Raw genomic sequence first — 21,424 nt, 5'->3', positions numbered from 1 at the left:
AGTCCCTGCGCAGAATGTCCGTCCAGGACATAGCGGCTTCGCAACCCAAACCAAGGCAAGGGCCGGGGAAAGGGAAGTTCCTGATGGCTCGAAGGCAGAGCGGGCCCAACTGTGAATGGTACGGTCTGTGGAGTCCCTGAGAGACGCACTGTTAGGAGTGAGAAGTCAGGCGGGAGCTGGCGGACTGACCACAGGGGAGTCTGCCCATTCTTCTCGAAGCCCTTCAGAGATGGGATAATGTAAAATAATGGACTTCCCGCCGGTACATACCGTGACTGGCTGTTGCCTGTGGTTGCTTCGTAACTCAGCAAACTCATGATGTCCACTGAATGCGTTATGGACTCACCTCGTCCGCTGAAAGGGGACATGGGTGCTCTGAAAAGAGACGGGATCTACCTGTATCCTCAGAGACTGATTCACCGCTTCTACCAGGATATCCACCATGCGCCGAACATCAGCCGCTTGTACGGAATCCAGCAGAGGTGCTGCATCTGAATCATCACCCGGGAGGTCGGAGGACTCCAGGAAGGAGTGGTAGTCTGGACCTGGGGATGAGAGAAGCCTGGGAAGGTGCTGAAGACGAGACCTGGCGGGTCCGCTTCCGAGTAGCAGAGGACCATGGGCCGGAGCTCACTTCCTACTGAGGATACTGTGCTAGGCCTGTGGAGGGCTGAACGCGCGACGGCAGGCGATGCAGAGCTTGCGTGATGGTCCGAGAGACCTCAGAGAGGGAACCTACGGACTGCAACAGGGACGCCAACTAGTCGGGAGGGGGCGGAACGCAGGGCCCTGCAGGATTGGAGACTGCGTGGCGGCATCTGAGGCGTCACGAGAGGAGTCCTGTGGATGCTACGGGTCTGCAGAGCAGCCAGAGCATAGCTGGACATCCTGACCTAGGGTAACTACACCAAGGCACGGGAAACGGTTTGGGTCGGGCGGAGCAGGATTATGCAAAGGTACTCTCGCTGGGACTGCTAGGCCGGAGACAGGATAACGACTAAACTGTCGCTCATACATGAGGGCTATCTCCGTAGGAGCAAATCGTACCCAGATCCTGTGTGCTGCCTACCAGTCGAGAGAGCGGGATCCCGGTCACGCCCGGAGCCAGGGAAAATCAGGGCGCTGCTGCGTCATTGTTAGGAAAAGACAGGGTTGAGGCCCCACAGATAAATGATCTAAAGGGGTTGTCTGGTACTAAGCATATCTACTTGTTTGCTAGAAGCAGTAGCCTTCCCCTGAGGGCGTTCCTGGTAATACAGTTCCTGTCAGATTCTGTCTATTTAAAAATATGAGAGAATCAAGACACCAACATTAGGGCAATTAAATCCTAATGATGCCCAGAGACCTGCAGAATCCAATAGGAGACGGCATCTTGGCCGACGCACCGCAGAACGGTGCTATAGACATGCTGAAAGTGAATCATGAAATCTTAAAAAAAAAAAAGTCTTTTTTTTTTTTACTAAATTGTAGAAAAAAAAAAACATCTGGGGTTAAAAACCACATAAAACAGATTTTTCACCTAATTTGTGAATTCTACATATATTATATCGTGAGTTGTCATACATCAGCAGTCCATTCACATGAAATCGATCTTGTGTGATTAGAGATCTTTTACACTCTGCTTACAACCACATAACTGGCAGATTACAGCTAATCTGCCTGTGAGCAAAATGGCGATGGGATGCTGGAGTTGGCTGGGGGAGGGGCCGAGTGAGGGTGGGAAACAGGGCATCCACCGCCCACACTGTGATGCCTGGAGGCTGAGCAGTGGGCGGAGTCGGGTGCAGAACGGCCGGCCAGCCAATAGCGCTAAAGCAGGGGGCGTGGCTGGGACGCAGGGATACTAGGCCGAGACCGGGGCCTAAATTTTCAGCCGCCCGAGGGGGCGAAGGTAGGGGAGAGACTGTCCTACCTGACATCTGCGGCTCCGCTCCAGGTATGGTCCGGTGTGCAGGCAGAGACCTCTGCACTTACCTGTGTGCAGCGCACACCTGAAGGTAAGGCTGTGGGCTCCAGGGACGCGTGGAGAGGCGTCCGGAGCGGCAGAGAGGTGGATGCCGGGTGGGGGTAGAAAAACTCCCCTGCGATTGTAGGCAGCAATGCGGGCCCCATCCGAGATGAAAACGCTGCCGGGGTCCAGCCTCTGTAGTTTGTCCCTGTGTGCCCTTTGGGTTGATACCGCAGGGCGGATCAGGGGTGCCCATGTAGGATCTGCCCCACATGCAAACCCGGGAGTGGTACCACGGGAATGGACGGGGGAGAGGGCCAGACATCTCAAACCTCTGTGACCCTGGGGAGTGGTACCCACAGGGCTGGAGGGAATGAGGGCGAAAAATAGGCGACACCTGCAGAAACAGAGAAGCAGGAGAAAGAGCGATGAGCGTCGCCGAGAAAAAAATGAAAAAAATACGCAAGAAAAATGTGGCTGAGGGGGGCTGAGAGAGCCCACATCAGCCTCCTACGACACTAAGCAAAAACAGATTTAAGTCCGCCTCCGGCTCAGGGTGTACACTGCTAGGGAGGAGCTAACCTTTTTTGTCTACTTAGTGTCAGCCTCCTAGTCACAGCAGCATACACCCACGGTCCTGTGTCCCCCAATGAAACGAAAGAGAAAGCAATTTTATGGAGAGTACCAAATATCCTATTTTCCCTTTCGCTTCATAGGGGGACACAGGAACCATTGGATGCCCAAAAGCAGTCCCATGGATGAGGAACAAGAATGGAGTAAATCCAGGATCAGGACTTGGACTAAGCCTGAGCTACTGCTGCCTGCAGGACCTTCCTTCCAAAGCTTGCTTCTGCCGAGGTGTAGGTAGGCACTTTGTAGAATTCTGAGAAGGTTTCAACAGGTGACCAGGTAGCAGCTTTACAAAGCTGTGACATGGAAGCCTGATTCTGTACAGCCCAAAAAGCCCCCAGTGCACGGGTGAAGTATGCATTGACTACTGGTGGAGGCAGGCTATTTGCCCAATATGCTTTCAAAATGGTAGAGCGGATCCAACAGTCGATAGTGGTCTTGGAAGCTGGCAGTCCTCTACGATGGCCTTCCAGAATCACAAACAAGGAGTCAGACCGTCTGAAGGGTGCCGTTCTGGAAAGATTGAGCTTCAATGCTTGACTAGATCCATCTTGTGAAGTGACTGTTTCAGAGGATGAGTCGGGAAGGACAGAGGGATGGAGAAATGATATCTTTGTTCACTTGAAAAGAAGAGGAGCTCCCATTGGGGAGAAAAAAAAAAAAAAAAAAAGGAACAGAGTGAAAAACCATCTTATCGTAATGAAACACCAAAAATGAAGACTAGCAGGAAAGTGCCGCCAGCTCTGAGATACTCCTAATGGAGGAAATAGCCACCAGAAAATCAACCCCCCAAAAAAGGAGGTTTTAAAAAGATGTATCTTGAATGGGCTCAAGCATGGGACCTTGAAGGACACCGAAAACCAGATTCAGATCCCAGGAATCCACGGGAGGCTGATATAGTGGCCACCTGCATGAATGTTTTGACCTGAGAGCAGAAGGTTCGGTTCCTTGAACAGAATGGACAGAGCTCAACCTTGTCCTTTTAGGGAGCTAGGGGTCAAGCCGAAGTCTAGGACTGACTGCAAAAAAGGACAGGTAGGAAGGGAGAGAAAAGGATCTGGGAGATGAAGGGAATTTTGTTTACTTACCGTAAATTCCTTTTCTTCTAGCTCCAATTGGGAGACCCAGACAGTAGGTGTATAGCTACTGCCCTCTGGAGGCCGCACAAAGAACTACACTTAAAAGTGTAAGGCCCCTCCCCTTCTGGCTATACACCCTCCCGTAGGAGTACAGATTCCTCAGTTTTAGTACCAAAGCAAGAAGGAGGAAAGCCAATAACAGTTTCAAAAACAAATTCAATCCGATAACATGATCGGAGAACTTAAGAAACAACATGAACAACATGTGCACCCGAAAAACGAAACCCTAAGAACAAATAGGGCGGGTGCTGGGTCTCCCAATTGGAGCTAGAAGAAAAGGAATTTACGGTAAGTAAACAAAATTCCCTTCTTCTTTTTCGCTCCTAATTGGGAGACCCAGACAGTGGGACGTCCAAAAGCAGTCCCTGGGTGGGTAAAAAGATACCACATGAACGGGCTGTCAGACAGCCTCTTCCTACAGGTGGGCCACCGCCGCCTGAAGGACCTGTCTACCTAGGCTGGCATCTGCCGAAGCGTAGGTATGCACTTGATAGTGTTTGGTAAACGTGTGCAGACTCGACCAGGTAGCCGCCTGGCACACTTGCTGAGCCGTAGCCTGATGCCGCAATGCCCAGGACGCACCCACGGCTCTGGTAGAATGGGCCTTCAGTCCAGATGGAATCGGAAGCCCAGCAGAACGGTATGTGTGAAGAATTGGTTCCTTGATCCACCGCGCCAGGGTGGATTTGGAAGCTTGCGATCCCTTATGCTGACCAGCGACTAGGACAAAGAGCGCATCAGAACGGCGTAGAGCCGCCGTGCGAGAAATGTAAATCCTGAGTGCTCTCACCAGGTCCAACAGATGTAAACCCTTTTCAAATTGGTGAACTGGATGCGGACACAAAGATGGTAAAGTGATATCCTGATTGAGATGAAAGGAAGAAACCACCTTGGGAGAAAACTCTGGAATTGGACGCAGTACTACCTTGTCTTGGTGAAACACCAGGAAGGGAGATTTGCAAGATAACGCCGCTAGCTCGGACACTCTTCGAAGAGACGTGACCGCCACAAGAAAAACTACCTTTTGTGAAAGCCGAGAAAGGGGAACCTCTTTCAAAGGCTCGAAAGGCGGCTTCTGGAGAGCAATGAGAACCTTGTTCAGATCCCAGGGTTCCAATGGCCGTCTGTAAGGAGGAACGATATGACAAACTCCTTGGAGAAAAGTGCGTACTTTAGAAAGCTGTGCCAAGCGCTTCTGAAAGAATACGGATAGCGCGGAGACTTGACCCTTAAGAGAGCTAAGCGACAAGCCTTTTTCCAACCCAGACTGCAGGAAGGAAAGAAAAGTTGGCAATGCAAATGGCCAGGGAGAAAACCCTTGAGCCACGCACCACGCTAAGAATATCTTCCACGTTCTGTGATAGATCTTAGCTGAGGATGGTTTTCTAGCCTGTCTCATTGTGGCAACAACTTCATGAGATAAACCTGAGGCCGCTAGGATCCAGGACTCAATGGCCACACAGTCAGGTTCAGGGCCGCAGAATTCAGATGGAAAAACGGCCCTTGAGACAGCAAATCTGGACGGTCTGGTAGTGTCCACGGTTGGCCTACCGTGAGATGCCACAGATCCGGGTACCACGACCTTCTTGGCCAATCTGGAGCGACGAGTATGGCTCGATGGCAGTCGGACCTGATTTTCCGGAGAACTCTGGGTAACAATGCTAGAGGTGGGAACACATAGGGGAGTCGGAATTGCGACCAATCCTGAACCAAGGCGTCTGCCGCCAGTGCTCGGTGATCGTGAGACCGTGCCATGAAAACTGGGACCTTGTTGTTGTGTCGTGACGCCATCAGATCGACGTCCGGCGTCCCCCAGCGGCAACAGATCTGCTGAAACACGTCCGGGTGAAGGGACCATTCTCCTGCGTCCATGCCCTGGCGACTGAGAAAGTCTGCTTCCCAGTTTTCCACGCCTGGGATGTGAACTGCGGATATGGTGGACGCTCTGCTTTCCACCCACGTCAAAATCCGTTGGACTTCTTGAAAGGCTTGGCGACTGCGTGTTCCCCCTTGGTGGTTGATGTACGCCACCGCCGTGGAATTGTCCGACTGAATCCGAATCTGCTTTCCAATGTCTCAACCACAGGGCCCTACGCAAAACAACGGAGTTGGCTGACGCCACTGCCGTGCGGCTTGTAGCGTCAAGAACAGCATTAATCGCGTACGACGCGAATGCCGCCATTTGCGAGGTCAATGGTGCTACCTGCGGGGCAAATGCACGTGTGACGGAGTCAACTCGCGCAAGCCCGGCTGAGATAGCTTGGAGTGCCCATACGGCTGCAAAAGAAGGCGCTAATGACGCTCCAATCGCTTCATAGATGGATTTCAGCCAGAGCTCCATCTGCCTGTCAGTGGCATCTTTAAGTGCCGCTCCATCTTCAACTGCAACCAAGGATCTAGCTGCAAGCCTGGAAATTGGAGGATCCACTTTTGGACACTGGGTCCAACCCTTGACCACCTCAGGGGGAAAAGGATAGCGTGTATCTTTAAGCCGTTTAGGAAAACGCCTTTCAGGATAAGCGTGGGGTTTCTGGATTGCGTCTCTAAAGTCAGCGTGGTCCAGAAAAGTGCTTAAAGTACGCTTAGGGTATCTGAAATGGATCCTCTCGTGCTGCGAAGCTGACTCCTCCACAAGAGGAGCTGGTGGGGAAATATTTAACATCTTATTGATGTTAAATATAAGATCATTAACTATGGCGTCACCATCTGGTGTATCTAGATTGAGAGCGGTTCCAGGATCAGAATCCTGATCAGTTACGTCCGCCTCATCACCCATAGATTCATCTCGCTGGGATCCTGACCATTGAGATGAATGTGAAGGCCCGTCATAGCGAGCCCGCTTAGGCTGCCCGGGGCCATCGTCCGAGTCAGAGTCTTCACCCTGAGGTGTATATGCCCGTCCCGGAGCTTGGAGCTGAGGGGGACCAGGGGGCAATGATTGCACAGTGTCCGTGGCCTGAAGTACAGGCCTAGCTCGCAATGTGTCAAGAATTTGTGACATAGTGAGAGACATTCTGTCAGCAAAAGCTGCAAACTCAGTGCCTGTCACCTGGACAGCATTCACAGGTGGTACACCCTGGGTCACGTCCAGCAAAGGCCCCGGCTGTGCAAGCGCCGCAGGGGCCGAGCACTGCACACAATGGGGGTCCGTGGAGCCTGCCGGTAGAAAAGTCCCACATGCGGTGCAGGAAGCATATAATGTCTGTGCTTTGGCACCCTTGCGTTTTGCGGACGACATGCTGCTGGCTCTCTGAATGTGAGAGAGTCTATAGCCAAAGGGCGACCAGCGCTATGTAATACCAAGTATTTGTAGCAACAAAATACTAAGAATACTACTGGCACAAGAGGGGGTGAGCCCTGAGGGCTGCTTACCGCCCGCTGAATAGCGGGTAAGAGGCGAAGAATTTCTTGTCTGGGTCTCCCCGGCTCCCCTCTGCAGCTCAGCGTGTCAGCAGGAATGGCTGCCGGCGTCTGTGGAGAGGGGCGGTCCGTGGGAGTTCCCAAACAAAAGTGCGGGAAACAGTGTCCCCTCTGTGCCGATTGTGAGGGCTGGAGTATGTAAAAACGACTCCAGCCCTCAGCGCTGATGCACTGGCCAGCGTCCCGCCCCTCTCCTGACTGGCAGGTCTGGGGGCGGGAACGAACGGGAGCAGGCCGCAAAAGCCGGGGACTCGAGTTATCAGCGCGGCCGCCGTAAAAGCGCGGGCCGCGCTGAAGTCCCCGGCGCACCACAAGTGCCAGCCGCGCCGCAGTCCCAGCGGCCGGCATGACCGATTTCTAGATGTGGCCAGCGTCCCGCCCCTCTCCTGACTGGCAGGTCCGGGGGCGGGAACGAACGGAAGCAGGCCGCAAAAGCCGGGGACTCGAGTTATCAGCGCGGCCGCCGTAAAAGCGCGGGCCGCGCTGAAGTCCCCGGCGCACCACAAGTGCCAGCCGCGCCGCAGTCCCAGCGGCCGGCGCGACCGATTCCTGGAAGTGTGCCTGCTTCAGCTAAGCTGAATGAGGCCATGGCACAAGCGCCGTAGCGCTGATGTCCCCCGGCGCACTACAACACCCAGCATGCTGCGGTGTGAGCGCCTGCACGGGGACACAGAGTACCTTGAGGATGCAGGGCCATGTCCCTGATGTACTCCGCTCCATCCAGCATCTTGTCCAGGGGCTGTAGATGGAGCCCGGTCTCAGTGCCTGGAGACCAGTAAATCCCACTTCACCCAGAGCCCTGTAAAAAGGGATGGGGAAGGAATCAGCATGTGGGCTCCTGCCGCCGTACCCGCAATGGGTACCTCAACCTTACAAACACCTCCGACATACAGTGGGGTGAGAAGGGAGCATGCTGGGAGCCCTGTTTATGGGCCCTCTTTTCTTCCATCCGACATAGTCAGCAGCTGCTGCTGACTAAAAACAATGGAGCTATGCGTGCGTGTCTGACCTCCTTGCGCACAAAGCTAAAACTGAGGAATCTGTACTCCTACGGGAGGGTGTATAGCCAGAAGGGGAGGGGCCTTACACTTTTAAGTGTAGTTCTTTGTGCGGCCTCCAGAGGGCAGTAGCTATACACCTACTGTCTGGGTCTCCCAATTAGGAGCGAAAAAGAAAACAGGATCAACCAATGCATCAGGAAAGAGGATCACCCTTGGTGAATGATATTTGCCACCAGAGTTGACTGCTTCACAAATGGGGAAAAAAAACAAACAAACAATGGAATGGTCCAGGGAGGAAATTCTGTCCCAGCAGAACAGGAGAGACAATTGGAGAGGAGGAGGGTGGAACTGCAAAAGAGACTGCCTCTATTGCAGAGAAAATGTTGCCTAGCACGCACATGCAGTGCCAGAGAATGCAGTCTAAGGGAGTGAATCTCAAGTGAGAGGACGGAAAAAAACAAAACAAAAACTGACTGCACCACTTGGGAAGAGGAGGTGCACTCACATCCCAGATAGCAAGGGATTCCTGAAGGGGGCGCTTGCATTGTGGAGTACTGCAGTCGGGGCAGAAGAATGAGCTTTGACCTAAAGATAGTGGTTTTTTTATTATAGGAAGAGCAGGTAAAGTGCAGGACGATAGGAGAAATATAACAGCTCGTTTGCCTGGAATTAGGCTTAAGGAGATAAAGAAAAGAACCCTGTGGAGGAGTGCTAGAGAAGACTGTGTACCGCAAGGACAGAACCTTCTCCTGTTCCTGAAGTTGTAGAAGCAGTTGCAGTTCCTGGAAGCTTAAGATGGATGCAGGAGCTCAGGTCGACGACTGCTTAGAGTGAGCTAGGGATGCGAAAAGGGGGTGAAAACCGGAAGAACACGCAAGGAGCCTGTACGCCTGTGATTGGACAGCTGTAAGGAACATGTTGATTGGCCAAAAGAAAGGAGAACCCTGTTAAGCAAACGGGAGGGCGGGGCTGGAAAAAAAAACAAGTGAGCACAGAATGCACGGGGAGATGGCAGAAGGCGTGGCCTGTAGGAAGCAGGCCTTGGCCAGGGCCTAAATTTTCAGGAACAGACCGTTGAGGCCGACTGAAACCATCGCAGCTCCATCTGATAATGGCTTAGAAGGAGCTGCGGAGGGAAAGAGGAACTGCTGCAGTAGGTAGTTGTAGGCCAGGGCAGATAGGGAACCCCCACTGCCAATGTGTAAAGGTAAGGAGGGAGGAGAACCTGTCCAGACAGTTCTGAATCCTTCATAGAATGTGAGACCGCACAAAAGGGTCCTGTGACGGAGTCTCTGGGTATAGATCGCTCTTACCCCCCCTCCGCGCAGTCTCGCTATGGTGAACGATTGGGCTGGGGATGGATGGTGAGACCATCTAGGTAGCTGACCCCTGAGACGCCCTTGATGTGTTAAGGGGGTAGGGTCCTACCGATAACACCAAAGAGGATATACAGTGTGGATCAGCCCACACTGTTCTGTCTCTAAGGTGGGAAGACAGGGTGAGCGATTACACTCTGTTGCCCAATTCATACGCTGCATCTGAAAGACAAAGGGAAAAGATTAACAAAGTTTATGGCGAAACAGGTCTGAGAGCAGATCTGTGTCTGCCTATTACTGACAACGCTAAAACCTAGCTTTGATGCCTATTGGCGGGTGTACCCTACTGAGGAGGAGCTAAGTTTCTTCTTGCATAGTGTCCGCAGAATACACTCATGGTTACTGTGTCCCCCAATGAAGCAAAAGAGAAATACAATTTAATTTTCTCCTTGTAGGAAGTCTGCAGATATTTTTTTTTTCTTAAACGAGGAGACTGCTTTTCTTTAATGCAGCCGTATCTCACAGTTAGACCATAGACCTTAAAAAACAAAAGCTAACCGCATGTTAAACCCAAGAGGACCTGTGTGGTGTTAAACACTCCAACGCTGCTGAATGAGGTATAAGCCTTGAACAGCGAGACCATCATGATCCCCGCTTGCCTCTCTTGTTACAGTACATCAGAAGATGATCCACTTTAACAGTTGAGCTTTAGTATGGTTACCTTGGCGTGTCCCTGAATCATCACCACTACTCTTCCGGTTTACTTTGTGCCATTTTCTAACCAAGAACTTTAACCTGGAAAAGAAAGACTTCAGTAAGCACAAAGCAGACAAGATGAAATGTACAGCTACATAAGGATTTAGAGGCGATTACAAATCGCACAAGTCAAGAGCAATTCAACAATAACTAAAAAACCTCCATTAAAATGCTATCGTCAACCACTACAATCATATTGAGCTACCAGCATCTGTTCACACAAAAGGCTAAAGAAAGTAAGATTTAGGGCAATTGACATTGCTGTAGAAAAGTCTTGGTAATGTGTACCTGGAAATGGCGATGACAGCCCTTACAGCTGAACGAAACTTGCCAAGGCCAGTCTGGCATTTGCTGTTTCTCTGTACGTCTGCAGGAGAAGGATATACACCCATGCGTGCAATTAGAGACAGAGTAGCCTTTTCACAAGCTTGAAAGCCTCCAAGGAGGAGGAGCAAGTATTTCTTCTGGTAGACTAAGGCTTTACGAAAACTTTCAGCTCTCAGGAACGTTCGGTACAGACGTTGCATCTAGATTTAAAACAAAAATAAAAAAAAATAAAAAAAAAACTCAATGTACGTTTTAGTGTTGTGCATGAACTGCACTATTGGCCACTTGAGAAGCTTCACTTCTAGAAATATGTAAAAAAAAAATATATGGAAAATTCACCTTGGAATTAGGAACATCGTGCATTGGCCTGTTTTCCAGAGTGGCTTTGCTCCGTTCCGATTCAGCATGTTTCAATGCAATCTGTAACAGCCGTTTTTCCCGGAGCCATACGGCACGTTCTGCCTCCAAGACGGAGTCTACAACATCAGCATGCACCTAGATGAAAGGGCAAATATTTTACAGTTCCAGTCAAGCAAACCAACTTCAGCAAATTGTATCTGGCTACTGCAGGATGCACTGACAAGTCACACAAACTCCTGGAACTCCTAAAAGTTCCCTTTATATAGAAACGGAGGCACTGTCCCTTGTTATCCATCATAAATAGGATAATCACAGACCCCACTGCACTGTTGAGACACTGTTTACAGAAGAGAAGTGGGACACGTGCACCACAGCTCCTCTGTTACTCACCAGCCCAAGATCCAGTCGCCCTGTTACTAGAGAGGCAACTCTAAACGGGGCTAAACCTGCTGGTCTAAACCAGTAGCCAAAGAAAAGAGGACTGGAGAAGTGTTAGGAATTTTTAATTTTCCACTGTCATATAAAACTTTCTCTATCGTTTCATTGGGGGACACAGGACCATGGGTTATGCTGCGGTCACTAGGAGGTTGACACTAAGTAAACATAAAAAGTTAGCTCCTCCCTAGCAGTATACACCCCGAGCCGGAGGCGGGCTCAGATCAGTTTTAGCTTAGTGTCGTAGGAGGCTGATGTGGGCCGTCTCGGCCCCCCTCAGCCATTTGTGTTTTTGCGCTTTTTTCCTTTATTTCGGCGCCGCTCATCGCTCTCATACCTGTCTTTCTCTGCAGGTATTCTCTTCACTCATCCTCCGCAGCCCTGTGGGTACCACTCCCCAGGGTCGCAGGGGCTTGAGATTTCGGGCCCTCTCCCCCGTCCATCCCCGTGGTACCACTCCCGGGGTTGCGCGTGTGGGCAGGTTGTCGTGGGCACCCCTGATTCGCCCTGCGGTATCACCCCAAAGAGCGTACAGGGGCATACAGCAGGGATGGAACCTCCGCAGCGTTTGTAATCCGATGTGGCCCTTTCACGCTGCCTTCTCCTGCAGGGGGGCCGCTTCCCCCATCATGATGTCCACTTCCCTGCCTCAGCACGCTCTCCCCCGGAGTCCTCAGTCTTCCTGGACGAGAGCACTGTACACAGGCGGGGCAGGGCGCCCTGCTTGCACCGCATCAGTCGCTGGGCCGGCGCCGCCGAGAACAGGTAGGACCGACCTCTCCTGCACCTTTCCCCCGGCCCTCTCCAAAATTTAGGCCCCGGTCTCGGCCTAGTCGCTCCTGCATCCTAGCCACGCCCCCGCTGCAGCACTATTGGCCGCCGGTCGTCTGGCCCAGTCTCCTCCCACCGCTCAGCCTCCTTGGTTGTGGTGGGGGCTGTGTATCCTCCGTTTTTCGCGCATGAACGCTGCTCCTCCCCCAGCCTCCTCCAGCGTCCCCTCGCCATTTTTAGCCTGTGTCTGGTCCCCTGAGGCTGCAGCGCGCCGGCGTGCTCACTCTTCTGGCCAACTCACTCCTGGACTCCCTCTTCTGGACTGGTGGGCGGCACACAGGACCTGGGTAAGCCCTGCTCCTAAGGAGTAGCCCTCACTAGGTAGCGTTCTCTGAGTTTAGGGATGAGTTAACCCTCTCCTGTCTCCTTCCTAGCAGCCACCAGGGAGAGTACTTTTTTCACCATGCCTAATGCTAAGTCCACCCGACCCAAGCAGGTCCCCTTTGCCTTATTTTTTGCATGCTCCTCCTGCAAGATCAAATTTAACCAAGGCCAGGACGCCCCACTATGCTCCGTCCGTTCTTCAGACTCGCAGCCTCCGCAGGACCCCTCGGCCGACGCTTCTGATACTGCAGACGCCACAGCGCCAGATGCTACAGGGCCCTGCGTCCCGCCCCCCCCCGACTGGCTAGCGTCCCTGTCCCAGTCCGTAGATTCCCTCTCTGAGGCTTCTCGGACCATCGCGCAAGCACTGCGCCTGCTGCCGTCGCTCGCCCAGACTCCCGCAGACCTGACGCAATCGCCTCCGGAGCAGGTGAGCCCCGTCGCAGGGACCTCCTCGGCTGCTCAGAAGCGGACCCGCCAGGTCTCGCCTTCAGCCTCTTCCCAGGTTTCACCTTCATCCCCAGGTCCAGACCATCATTCCTCCGGGGAGACTTCTGACCACTCCGATGATGATTCCGATGCAGCACCCCTGCAGGACTCAGAGCAGGCGGCTGATATTCGGCGTATGGTGAATAGCCTGATAGAAGCAGTAAACCAGACCCTAAAGGTACAGGTGGACCCCGTCTCCTCCCAGAGCACCCAGGTCTCGTTTAAGCGGATGAAGCGGGCCCAAAGCGCATTCAGAGGACATCCAGAATTCGCTGAGTTACTGCGCAGCCACAGGCAACAGCCGGACAAGGTATTTACCAGCGGTAAGTCCATTGATTTGCATTATCCCTTTCCTGAGGGTCTTCGAAAGGATTGGGCAGGCTCCCCTGTGGTCGACCCCCCCAATCTCCCGCCTGTCTTCTCACACAGTCCTTCCACTCACTACCGGTACGTCTCTGAAGGACCCCACGGACCGTACTATTGACAGGTTGGCCTGCTCCGCCTTCGAGGCAGCGGGCACATCCCTCTCACCGGCCTTTGCCTCGGTTTGGGTTGCGAAGGCACTGATGTCCTGGGAGGACACGCTACGCTGCGGACTCCGCGCCATTCCTGCCAATCCGGATCTGGTCCTCATTGCCTCGCAGATTTCCCTCGCGGGTGAGTACCTGCTCAATGCAGCCCTGGCATCTGCCAATTGCGCGGCCCAGGCCGCCAGCAACAATGTGACCATCCGTCGAGCCCTCTGGCTCCGGTCCTGGAACGCGGATGCGGCCTCTAAGAAGTCACTGACTTCCCTGCCCTTCCTAGGGGGAACGTCTTTTCGGAGATTAGCTGGACCAGGTGATCTCCGATGCGACAGGAGGAAAGAGTACATCTCTCCCCCAATTGCGCCCCAAGCGCTTCCAGAATCGGCGCCCCACCGCTAGTTTCCGGCCCTTTCGCAGCTTCAACTCCACTCCCCAGCCGCGAAAAAGCCGCTCTCCTCCGAGAGACAGGAGGACCCCGTCATTCAAGACCAATCCCACCTGGCATTCACGTTCCCGCCAGTCCACGAAATCCTCTTCCGGTTACCGCCAACGCTCCTCCAAGTGATTCGCGGTCGGCGCGCAACAGCGCCAGACTCGTGGGAGGGCGTCTGTCTCGTTTCCAGCATGTGTGGATCCCCCTGACCGCCGATGCCTGGGTCAGAGAGATCATCACCTCAGACTACAAAATAGAATTCGAGTCAAAGCTACCAAGACGTTTTTTCCTATCTCGCCCTCCAGAGTCGCTCGCACGTTCTTTCACTCCATAGACTCCCTCCTCCAAGCCGGAGTCGTGGTACCAGTCCCTCCCGCAGAACGTTTCAAGGGGTTCTATTCCAACCTTTTCGTGGTCCCCAAGAAGGACGGCTCTGTCCGCCCCGTCCTCGACCTAAAGCTTCTAAACAGGTTGGTGAGGCCTCGGCCGTTTCGAATGGAGTCACTCCGGTCCGTGATTGCGTCCATGGAGGTCGGCGAATTCCTGGCATCGCTGGATATTCAAGACGCCTATCTTCACGTCCCTATAGCCACCTCTCACCAACAGTTCCTCCGCTTTGCGATAGCGGAAGATCACTTCCAGTTCACGGCTCTTCCTTTCGGCCTCGCATCCGCCCCCAGAGTCTTTACGAAGATCATGGCGGCTGCCATGTCCGTCCTTCATTCCAGGGGTGTTTTGGTCATCCCGTACTTGGACGATATGTTGATCAAAGGTTCTTCTTTCAAAGACTGTCGTCTTGGGGTTCAGGTCACGATCGACACCCTTTCACGGTTAGGGTGGCTGACCAATCGGAAGAAGTCCTCTCTGACCCCGGCCCAACGGATCACCTTTTTAGGCATGGTATTCGATACCACCCAAGGGCGAGTTTTCCTCACACAGGAGAAGATGTCCTCCCTGCAACGAGGCCTCCGCGCTCTCCGGCGTCAGCGCCAAGTTTCCATCAGGTTCGGCATGCGAGTCCTCGGTCGTATGGTGGCGGCGATGGAAGCGATACCCTTTGCACAGTTCCACCTCCGGCCCCTCCAGCTGGCCTTGCTGAAGAAGTGGGACAGATCTCCCTTTTTTTCTGGACCGCAGGTTTCATCTTTCGCCGGAGACCCGCCACTCCCTCCGTTGGTGGATCAATCAACGCAACCTCGCGTCAGGAAGGTCATTCCTCCCGTTCCACTGGAAGATAGTGACCACCGACGCCAGTCTCCAGGGCTGGGGGGCAGTGTTTCGGCATCACACAGCGCAAGGCCGATTGACACCGCGGGAGAGCGGTCTCCCGATCAACATTCTGGAGATAAGAGCCATCCGGCTAGCCTTGCAGCAGTTTCGACACCTAGTACAGGGTTGCCCGGTCAGGATCCAGTCGGACAATGCGACGGCGGTGGCGTACATCAACCACCAAGGCGGCACAAGAAGTGTCGGGGCGATGCGAGAAGTCAGGAAGATTTTGCACTGGGCCGAGTGTCATCACTCCCTGATCTCAGCGGTACACATCCCAGGCGTGGACAATTGGGCGGCGGACTTACTCAGCAGGGAAGGCCTCGCCTCCGGAGAATGGTCCCTCAACCGGGAAGTCTTCAACCAGATCTGCGACAGATGGGGAGTTCCGGATGTGGACCTAATGGCCTCCCGGTTCAACTGTCAGGTTCTGCAATTCGTAGCGCGGTGCCGCGACCGCTTGGCTTTAGGAGTCGACGCCCTCACCCTGTCATGGAGCCAGTTCAGTCTCCCGTACATCTTCCCTCCGCTTCCTCTGATCCCGAGGGTCCTCAAGAAGATCAAGGCAGAAGGAATACCAGTCATTCTAGTGGCTCCGGACTGGCCCAGGCGAGCATGGTTCGCGGAACTCACTCAGCTCCTCTCAGACGCTCCGTGACGTCTTCCAGACCGTCCAGATCTCCTGCAGCAGGGACCTCTTTCCATCAGAACTCAAAGGTCCTAAATTTGACGGCCTGGCTATTTAATCCTGGGTTCTAGCTCAGGCTGGTTTTTCTTCAAGAGTGATACAAACAATGATTAGGGCCAGGAAGCCATCTTCATCAAGAATATACTACCACACGTGGAAGGTCTTCTTCAGGTCGTGTGAAGAGCACAGCATTTCTTCTCCTCTCGCCTTCTCCCTTCCTTCCCTATTGGCATTCTTGCAGTCAGGCCTAGATGCAGGTCTCTCGCTCGCAACACTAAAGGGCCAGGTATCGGCTTTGTCAATCCTGTTCCAGAGGCCACTGGCCTCTCGTCCACAGGTTAAGACCTTCAATCCAGGGAGTGGCCCACCAGGCCCCGCCGTATCGTCGCCCTCTAGAACCGTGGGACCTTAATCTAGTCCTAGGGTCGCTTCAGGGTCCCCCCTTCGAGCCCTTGCGGGATTCTTCCCTTTCTCACCTGTCTTGGAAGGTGGTGTTCCTCGTTGCCATCACTTCTATTCGAAGGACGTCAGAGCTGGCAGCTCTCTTGTCTTGCCCCCTTTTTGATTTTTCACCAGGACAAAGCGGTTCTCCGGCCAGATCCATCCTTTCTCCCAAAGGTGGTCTCCCCGTTCCATCTAAACGAAGAAATTGTCCTTCCGTCCTGGTCCCTCTCACAGCTTGGAAAGGTCCTTGCACACCCTGGACCTGGTGCGCGCCCTTAGAATTTATGTCTCCAGAACCGTGCCGTTCCGTAAGTCGGATGGTCTGTTTGTCCTTCCTTCTGGTCCCAAGAGGGGTGAATCGGCATCCAAAGCCACAATTGCCAGATGGATCCGTTCTGCCATATCTGAGGCCTATCGGATTCGGGACAAGTCTCCGCCGCGGGGGGTAAGGGCGCACTCTACCCGAGCAGTGGGAGCCTCTTGGGCGATTAGGCATCAGGCGTCGGCTGACCAGGTCTGCAAGGCCGGCACCTGGTCCAGCCTGCATACCTTTACTAGGTTCTACCATGTTCACACCCAAGCATCGGCAGATGCTAGTTTTGGAAGAAAGGTCTTGCAGGCAGCAGTTGCACACCTGTAATAGGGTGACAACATTCAATTATAGTTCAAGCCCGCCGAGGGAGGTCGTTTTCTTCCCATCTGCGGTGCTTCTGTATTCCCACCCAGGGACTGCTTTTGGACGTCCCATGGTCCTGTGTCCCCCAATGAAACGATAGAGAAAGTAGGATTTTTGTGTACTCACCGTAAAATCTCTTTCTCTGAGTCTTCATTGGGGGACACAGCACTCACCCTGCTTGGTTTTTTGGTTGTTTAATTGCATTTGCCTGCCTTTTTCAGCGGTCTTATGTTCATAGACCTCTTGTTCGCACGGCTGCATTATTTTAGTTATAACTTTGTTTTATCTATGGTGATTCGGGTACTCCTCCTACTGCTTGTGCACCAAACTGATCTGAGCCCGCCTCCGGCTCGGGGTGTATACTGCTAGGGAGGAGCTAACTTTTTATGTTTACTTAGTGTCAGCCTCTTAGTGACAGCAGCATAACCCATGGTCCTGTGTCCCCCAATGAAGACTCAGAGAAAGATTTTATGGAGAGTACACAAAAATCCTACTTTTATATGTTGGCTAATTTACATCTAAATCTGCACTGCAGCCCTTTTATTGCCAGAACTGGTGGGGTCCTGGCTCGTGGGTAAAAAAAAAACCAAAACAACAAACTATTGTGGAAATGCAGAGTAAATCACTAATGTTACCTGATCTTTGCTCTTCTGAAGTGAATCCTGATGGCTTTTGGCCAGTTTAGATAATTGACTTTTTAGCTCCAACTTCTCTTTTGTCAGCTGTGATACCGATACTGCAAGCTCCTCATTCTCACGTTTTAATACATCAAGCACCCCTGACGGAGACTGTGATGACTTATTAAGGAAAAAAAGAAGAGATCACTGAGTGTTAATGGGAAACAATCTGAAAACAATGAGACGGAAGCATTAAATTAACATGCAATGCAGTCAACTTCTCATTTCGTGGCGTTTTGCATTCAGATCTAGCGTGGGCTGTCAAGAGCTTGCCTCATCAGGACACCACTTTTCCATATGGACGTAATAGGGACGCAGCTATTAAAGAAGCTCTTCTTTTAATGGACCTGGCTTGGAGGATTTATAAAGTCAGAGAACCTCCAGCCGAGGGTCTATAAAGTCAGAAGAGCGCCAGCTGTTTGAAGAGTCTACTACTAACCTGTACATATCCTTTCTGCATTTCAGACTTAAGCTCTGATAGAGAATCCAACAGTGCTGTCACTTCGGCTTCACTTGGGAAGCCTTCATTTGTTCTGCGGGAGAAAAAAAAAAAAAAAATAAAAGATTATAATATATATAAATAAAAAAAAAAACCCACAATATTAATGCTTTAATTCCATGTACTGCCAACCTTCCATGGCCTTTGGCCTCAATGCGTAATGAAAGTTTAAAACTAACTTTTAAAAACCCATGTTTTCTTACTATAGGCTAAAAAGGGAATCTATGAGCAGGCTTTTGCTAGAGACCATGATTCCACTTATCAGGCGGCTTCATGTACGTTCAATAAAAATCACTTAGCAGGTGGTCAGGACTAGAGGACTAATTGTCTCCTGCCATCTAGTCCTTCCTCCTGCTCTGTGTAACCTCACCCCTACCACTGATTGACCATTTTCTGTGGATAGGCAGAAAGCTGCTAATCAGTGGTGTGGGCAAAGTTCTACAACGCTCAGCAGTCAGAGAACTGATTGATCTGCAGCAAATAAAAGCAGTGACGTTAGCAGAACAGCAGCAAATGGACCAGTAAATAACACATTGCTGGAATTAGGAGCTGTCCATACATCATGCTGCTCTCAGATTACATGTCAAAATTGTGGGACAGATTCCCTTTAATTGCTTCATAAAAAAGGTGCTCAATATAAAAGCTGGGTTGGCCATGTGCTTTCACCAATTTCTCTACATGCATCTCTATCCTTATAGCACTGATAACAGCTTTTTAATTCTATGAGGCTTACCTGTTACTCTTATTCTGCACCCATTTCTTGACTTGAAGCACAATGTGAAACAACTGCTGCCATACTCTTTCCATATGGGTGATTAAGGTGGCAACTTTTTTAGTAGGGCTACTGCTGTCATTCCGGAGTCTGCTTTTTCGGGATGCCAGTGCGCGCTCCTGTTCTTCCAGGTCTGCCAGCATTTGCTGAAGATCTTGGATACGCCGTCTGTCTTGTTCATGTTGTAAGTGTAAGTCCTGTTTAAAGAATAAGCTATGAACCCAAACTGGTCTCTTTACAGATTGCAAAAATACTACTTTGTTTTGTGTAGTCTGCAAAGTCATATTTCTTATACAATAACCTTCATAAATAAAGCCTTCTCCCCAAATTAGACATGTGCCCTGACCGTGAATGCACTGGTTACACTCTTAGGCACAAAGGGTGATAAAAGAAAATTTACAGACATAGATGAGGCAAAACTTCACGTTTGCAATATGGTTTTGCGGATACTGCAAAGTTAAAAGGAAATGTAGTATTTTTGGGTGTAAAAATATTACTTTCAATAAAAGTAATCTGTGCATTAAAGGAACAAAAAAAAAATAAATAAAAAAAAGACAGCCATTATATAGCTATATTACATGCTGCAACTACAGTTGAGCGAGTAGCTAACTATTCGTACTCGCTATACTCATAACGAGTATTGTCTACAACTCACATATTTTTTCCGAATAGCATGTGCACTGCAAGTCAATGGGGAATACTCGCAATGTAACAAGTAACCTGAATTCCGCACTATTCGCTACTTGCACGAATAGTACGGCATTCAAGATACTTGTTACATTGCGAGTATTCCCCATTGACTTGCATTGCACATGCTATTCAGAATGAATACGCGAGTAGTAGACCGTACTCATTAGGAGTCTAGTGAGTACAAATAGTTAGCTACTCGCTCAACTCTAGCCGCAACCTCCGCTGCTCACCATTATTTGACGTTCTTGCTCCTCTAGTCGTGCTCTACTTGCTTTTGCTTGTTTTTTTACTCTTGACTCTTGATCAATTTCTTTTACCCAGGTCCTTTCCTTTTCTTGGAGGCTCATAACTTGAGCTTGAGACTGATCGCGCTCCTTCTGCAGGCGAAGCTCACGCTCTTTCTGCTGGTCCAAAACACTGTCCAGTTGTTGTTTCTGGCTCTGTAAGGACTCCAGGAGTGCTCGCAACTTGACTCCAGCCTCTCGTTCTTTTTGAATTTCCTCGCGACAAACTTGTATTTCATATTCTAGTTGGCGTTTGGCATGGACGGCCTGCTGCTGCGTCTTTTCTATCATGGCAGCAAGGTCCCTAGCACGCTTCCTTTCATCTTTCAATTCACTCTGTGATGCAAGAACCAGTTTGTGTTCCTGTTGTCTTTCCTCGTCTTTTTTGGACAGTTCTTGAGTGTGCTGTTGTCTAACTTGCTCAAGAACTCCACGCTCCAGCGTTAAGGTATTTACAAGACTTAATGAATGCTGCTTTTCCTTCCCCAACTCCTGAACTGTCTCCGACAATTTGCTATGTTCCTGTGCAAGAAGCGCTTTACAGCGAGACTGTTCTATTTCAAGTTCTTTTTTAAGATTGCTACATAAAGTTTGTTCTTGAGAGAGTGTGGTGGACATTTTTGCATTGAGCAATTTATGCTCCTCAAGAGACAGTGAGACCTCCTGATAAGACAACACAAAGAAAAAAAACAAAACATAAGACCAGGAAACATGCAAGAAGCAACAGTTTTCTCCACATTTAAATTTGTCACTTAATCCCCTCATTCAGCAATGGATTCTTATGGAGAGGGCAGAATGCTTGTTCTGCCATCAGTCCACACAATTGTTCACTACTGCTGCCATCTACAGAAAAGAAACCAGTCCTAGCAATGCTCGCTAGGTTCCAGCAGTTGGGCAGCCACAAACGTGATGTACTGCCAGGTTTAGATGACTGTATTCCATGATCCATTTATGGGCCACAATGCAAGGACTAAAGACCCTCCCAAACGTACAGCTTTATAGGCATGTAGGAGTTTAAGTTTGGGTGAAAAGACAGTCAAATTGGACACTGAGGTCTAAATACAGTACAGGCTGTGATAGATATGACAAACATACATACACATCTAATAGAGAGATAGATATGATATATAAATCTCTATCAGATATATCTCTCTCTCTATCTATATTATAGATCATATATATCTATATCATATCTATATCTATATCATGATCTAGCTATAGTTCTCTATTATATAGCATAGCTAGTTCGAGCTTTACCTGCAAACATTTCTCATTAATTTCCAAAGCTTTTTGAATACGAGACCGCTCCTCGCCAGATCTTTGTCTTTCTGCCTGGTTCTCACTTTGAGTTTTCTTTATGTAAGCAGACATTGTCTTGTCTTTATTTTCTAATTCATCTCTAAATGAGGGAAAAAGAAAAATAAGAATATAATATATATCTATATTTATTAGACACACACACACACACACACACACACACACACACACA

General features: G+C 50.8%; 1 protein-coding gene across 5 annotated transcripts in view; it reads right to left on the bottom strand.

Moving 5' to 3' along the window:
- Positions 1–21,424, bottom strand: part of PCNT (pericentrin) — a 432,670-nt gene that overhangs the window by 24,119 nt on the left and 387,127 nt on the right. For all 5 annotated transcript variants that reach the window (XM_075317440.1, XM_075317436.1, XM_075317438.1 and 2 more), the window contains 8 exons: positions 21,193–21,334; positions 19,882–20,598; positions 18,923–19,158; positions 18,130–18,223; positions 17,649–17,810; positions 10,877–11,032; positions 10,499–10,737; positions 10,176–10,249 (listed from right to left, as the gene is read on the bottom strand). In XM_075317440.1, coding sequence (XP_075173555.1) covers positions 10,176–10,249; positions 10,499–10,737; positions 10,877–11,032; positions 17,649–17,810; positions 18,130–18,223; positions 18,923–19,158; positions 19,882–20,598; positions 21,193–21,334 — 1,820 coding nt within the window. The remainder of the gene's footprint in view (positions 1–10,175; positions 10,250–10,498; positions 10,738–10,876; positions 11,033–17,648; positions 17,811–18,129; positions 18,224–18,922; positions 19,159–19,881; positions 20,599–21,192; positions 21,335–21,424) is intronic.

Source organism: Anomaloglossus baeobatrachus, chromosome 7, assembly GCF_048569485.1.
Source record: "Anomaloglossus baeobatrachus isolate aAnoBae1 chromosome 7, aAnoBae1.hap1, whole genome shotgun sequence".
NCBI lineage: Eukaryota > Metazoa > Chordata > Amphibia > Anura > Aromobatidae > Anomaloglossus > Anomaloglossus baeobatrachus.
The sequence above is the reverse complement of the archived record's forward strand: the minus strand, read 5'-3'. Positions and strand labels throughout refer to the sequence as shown.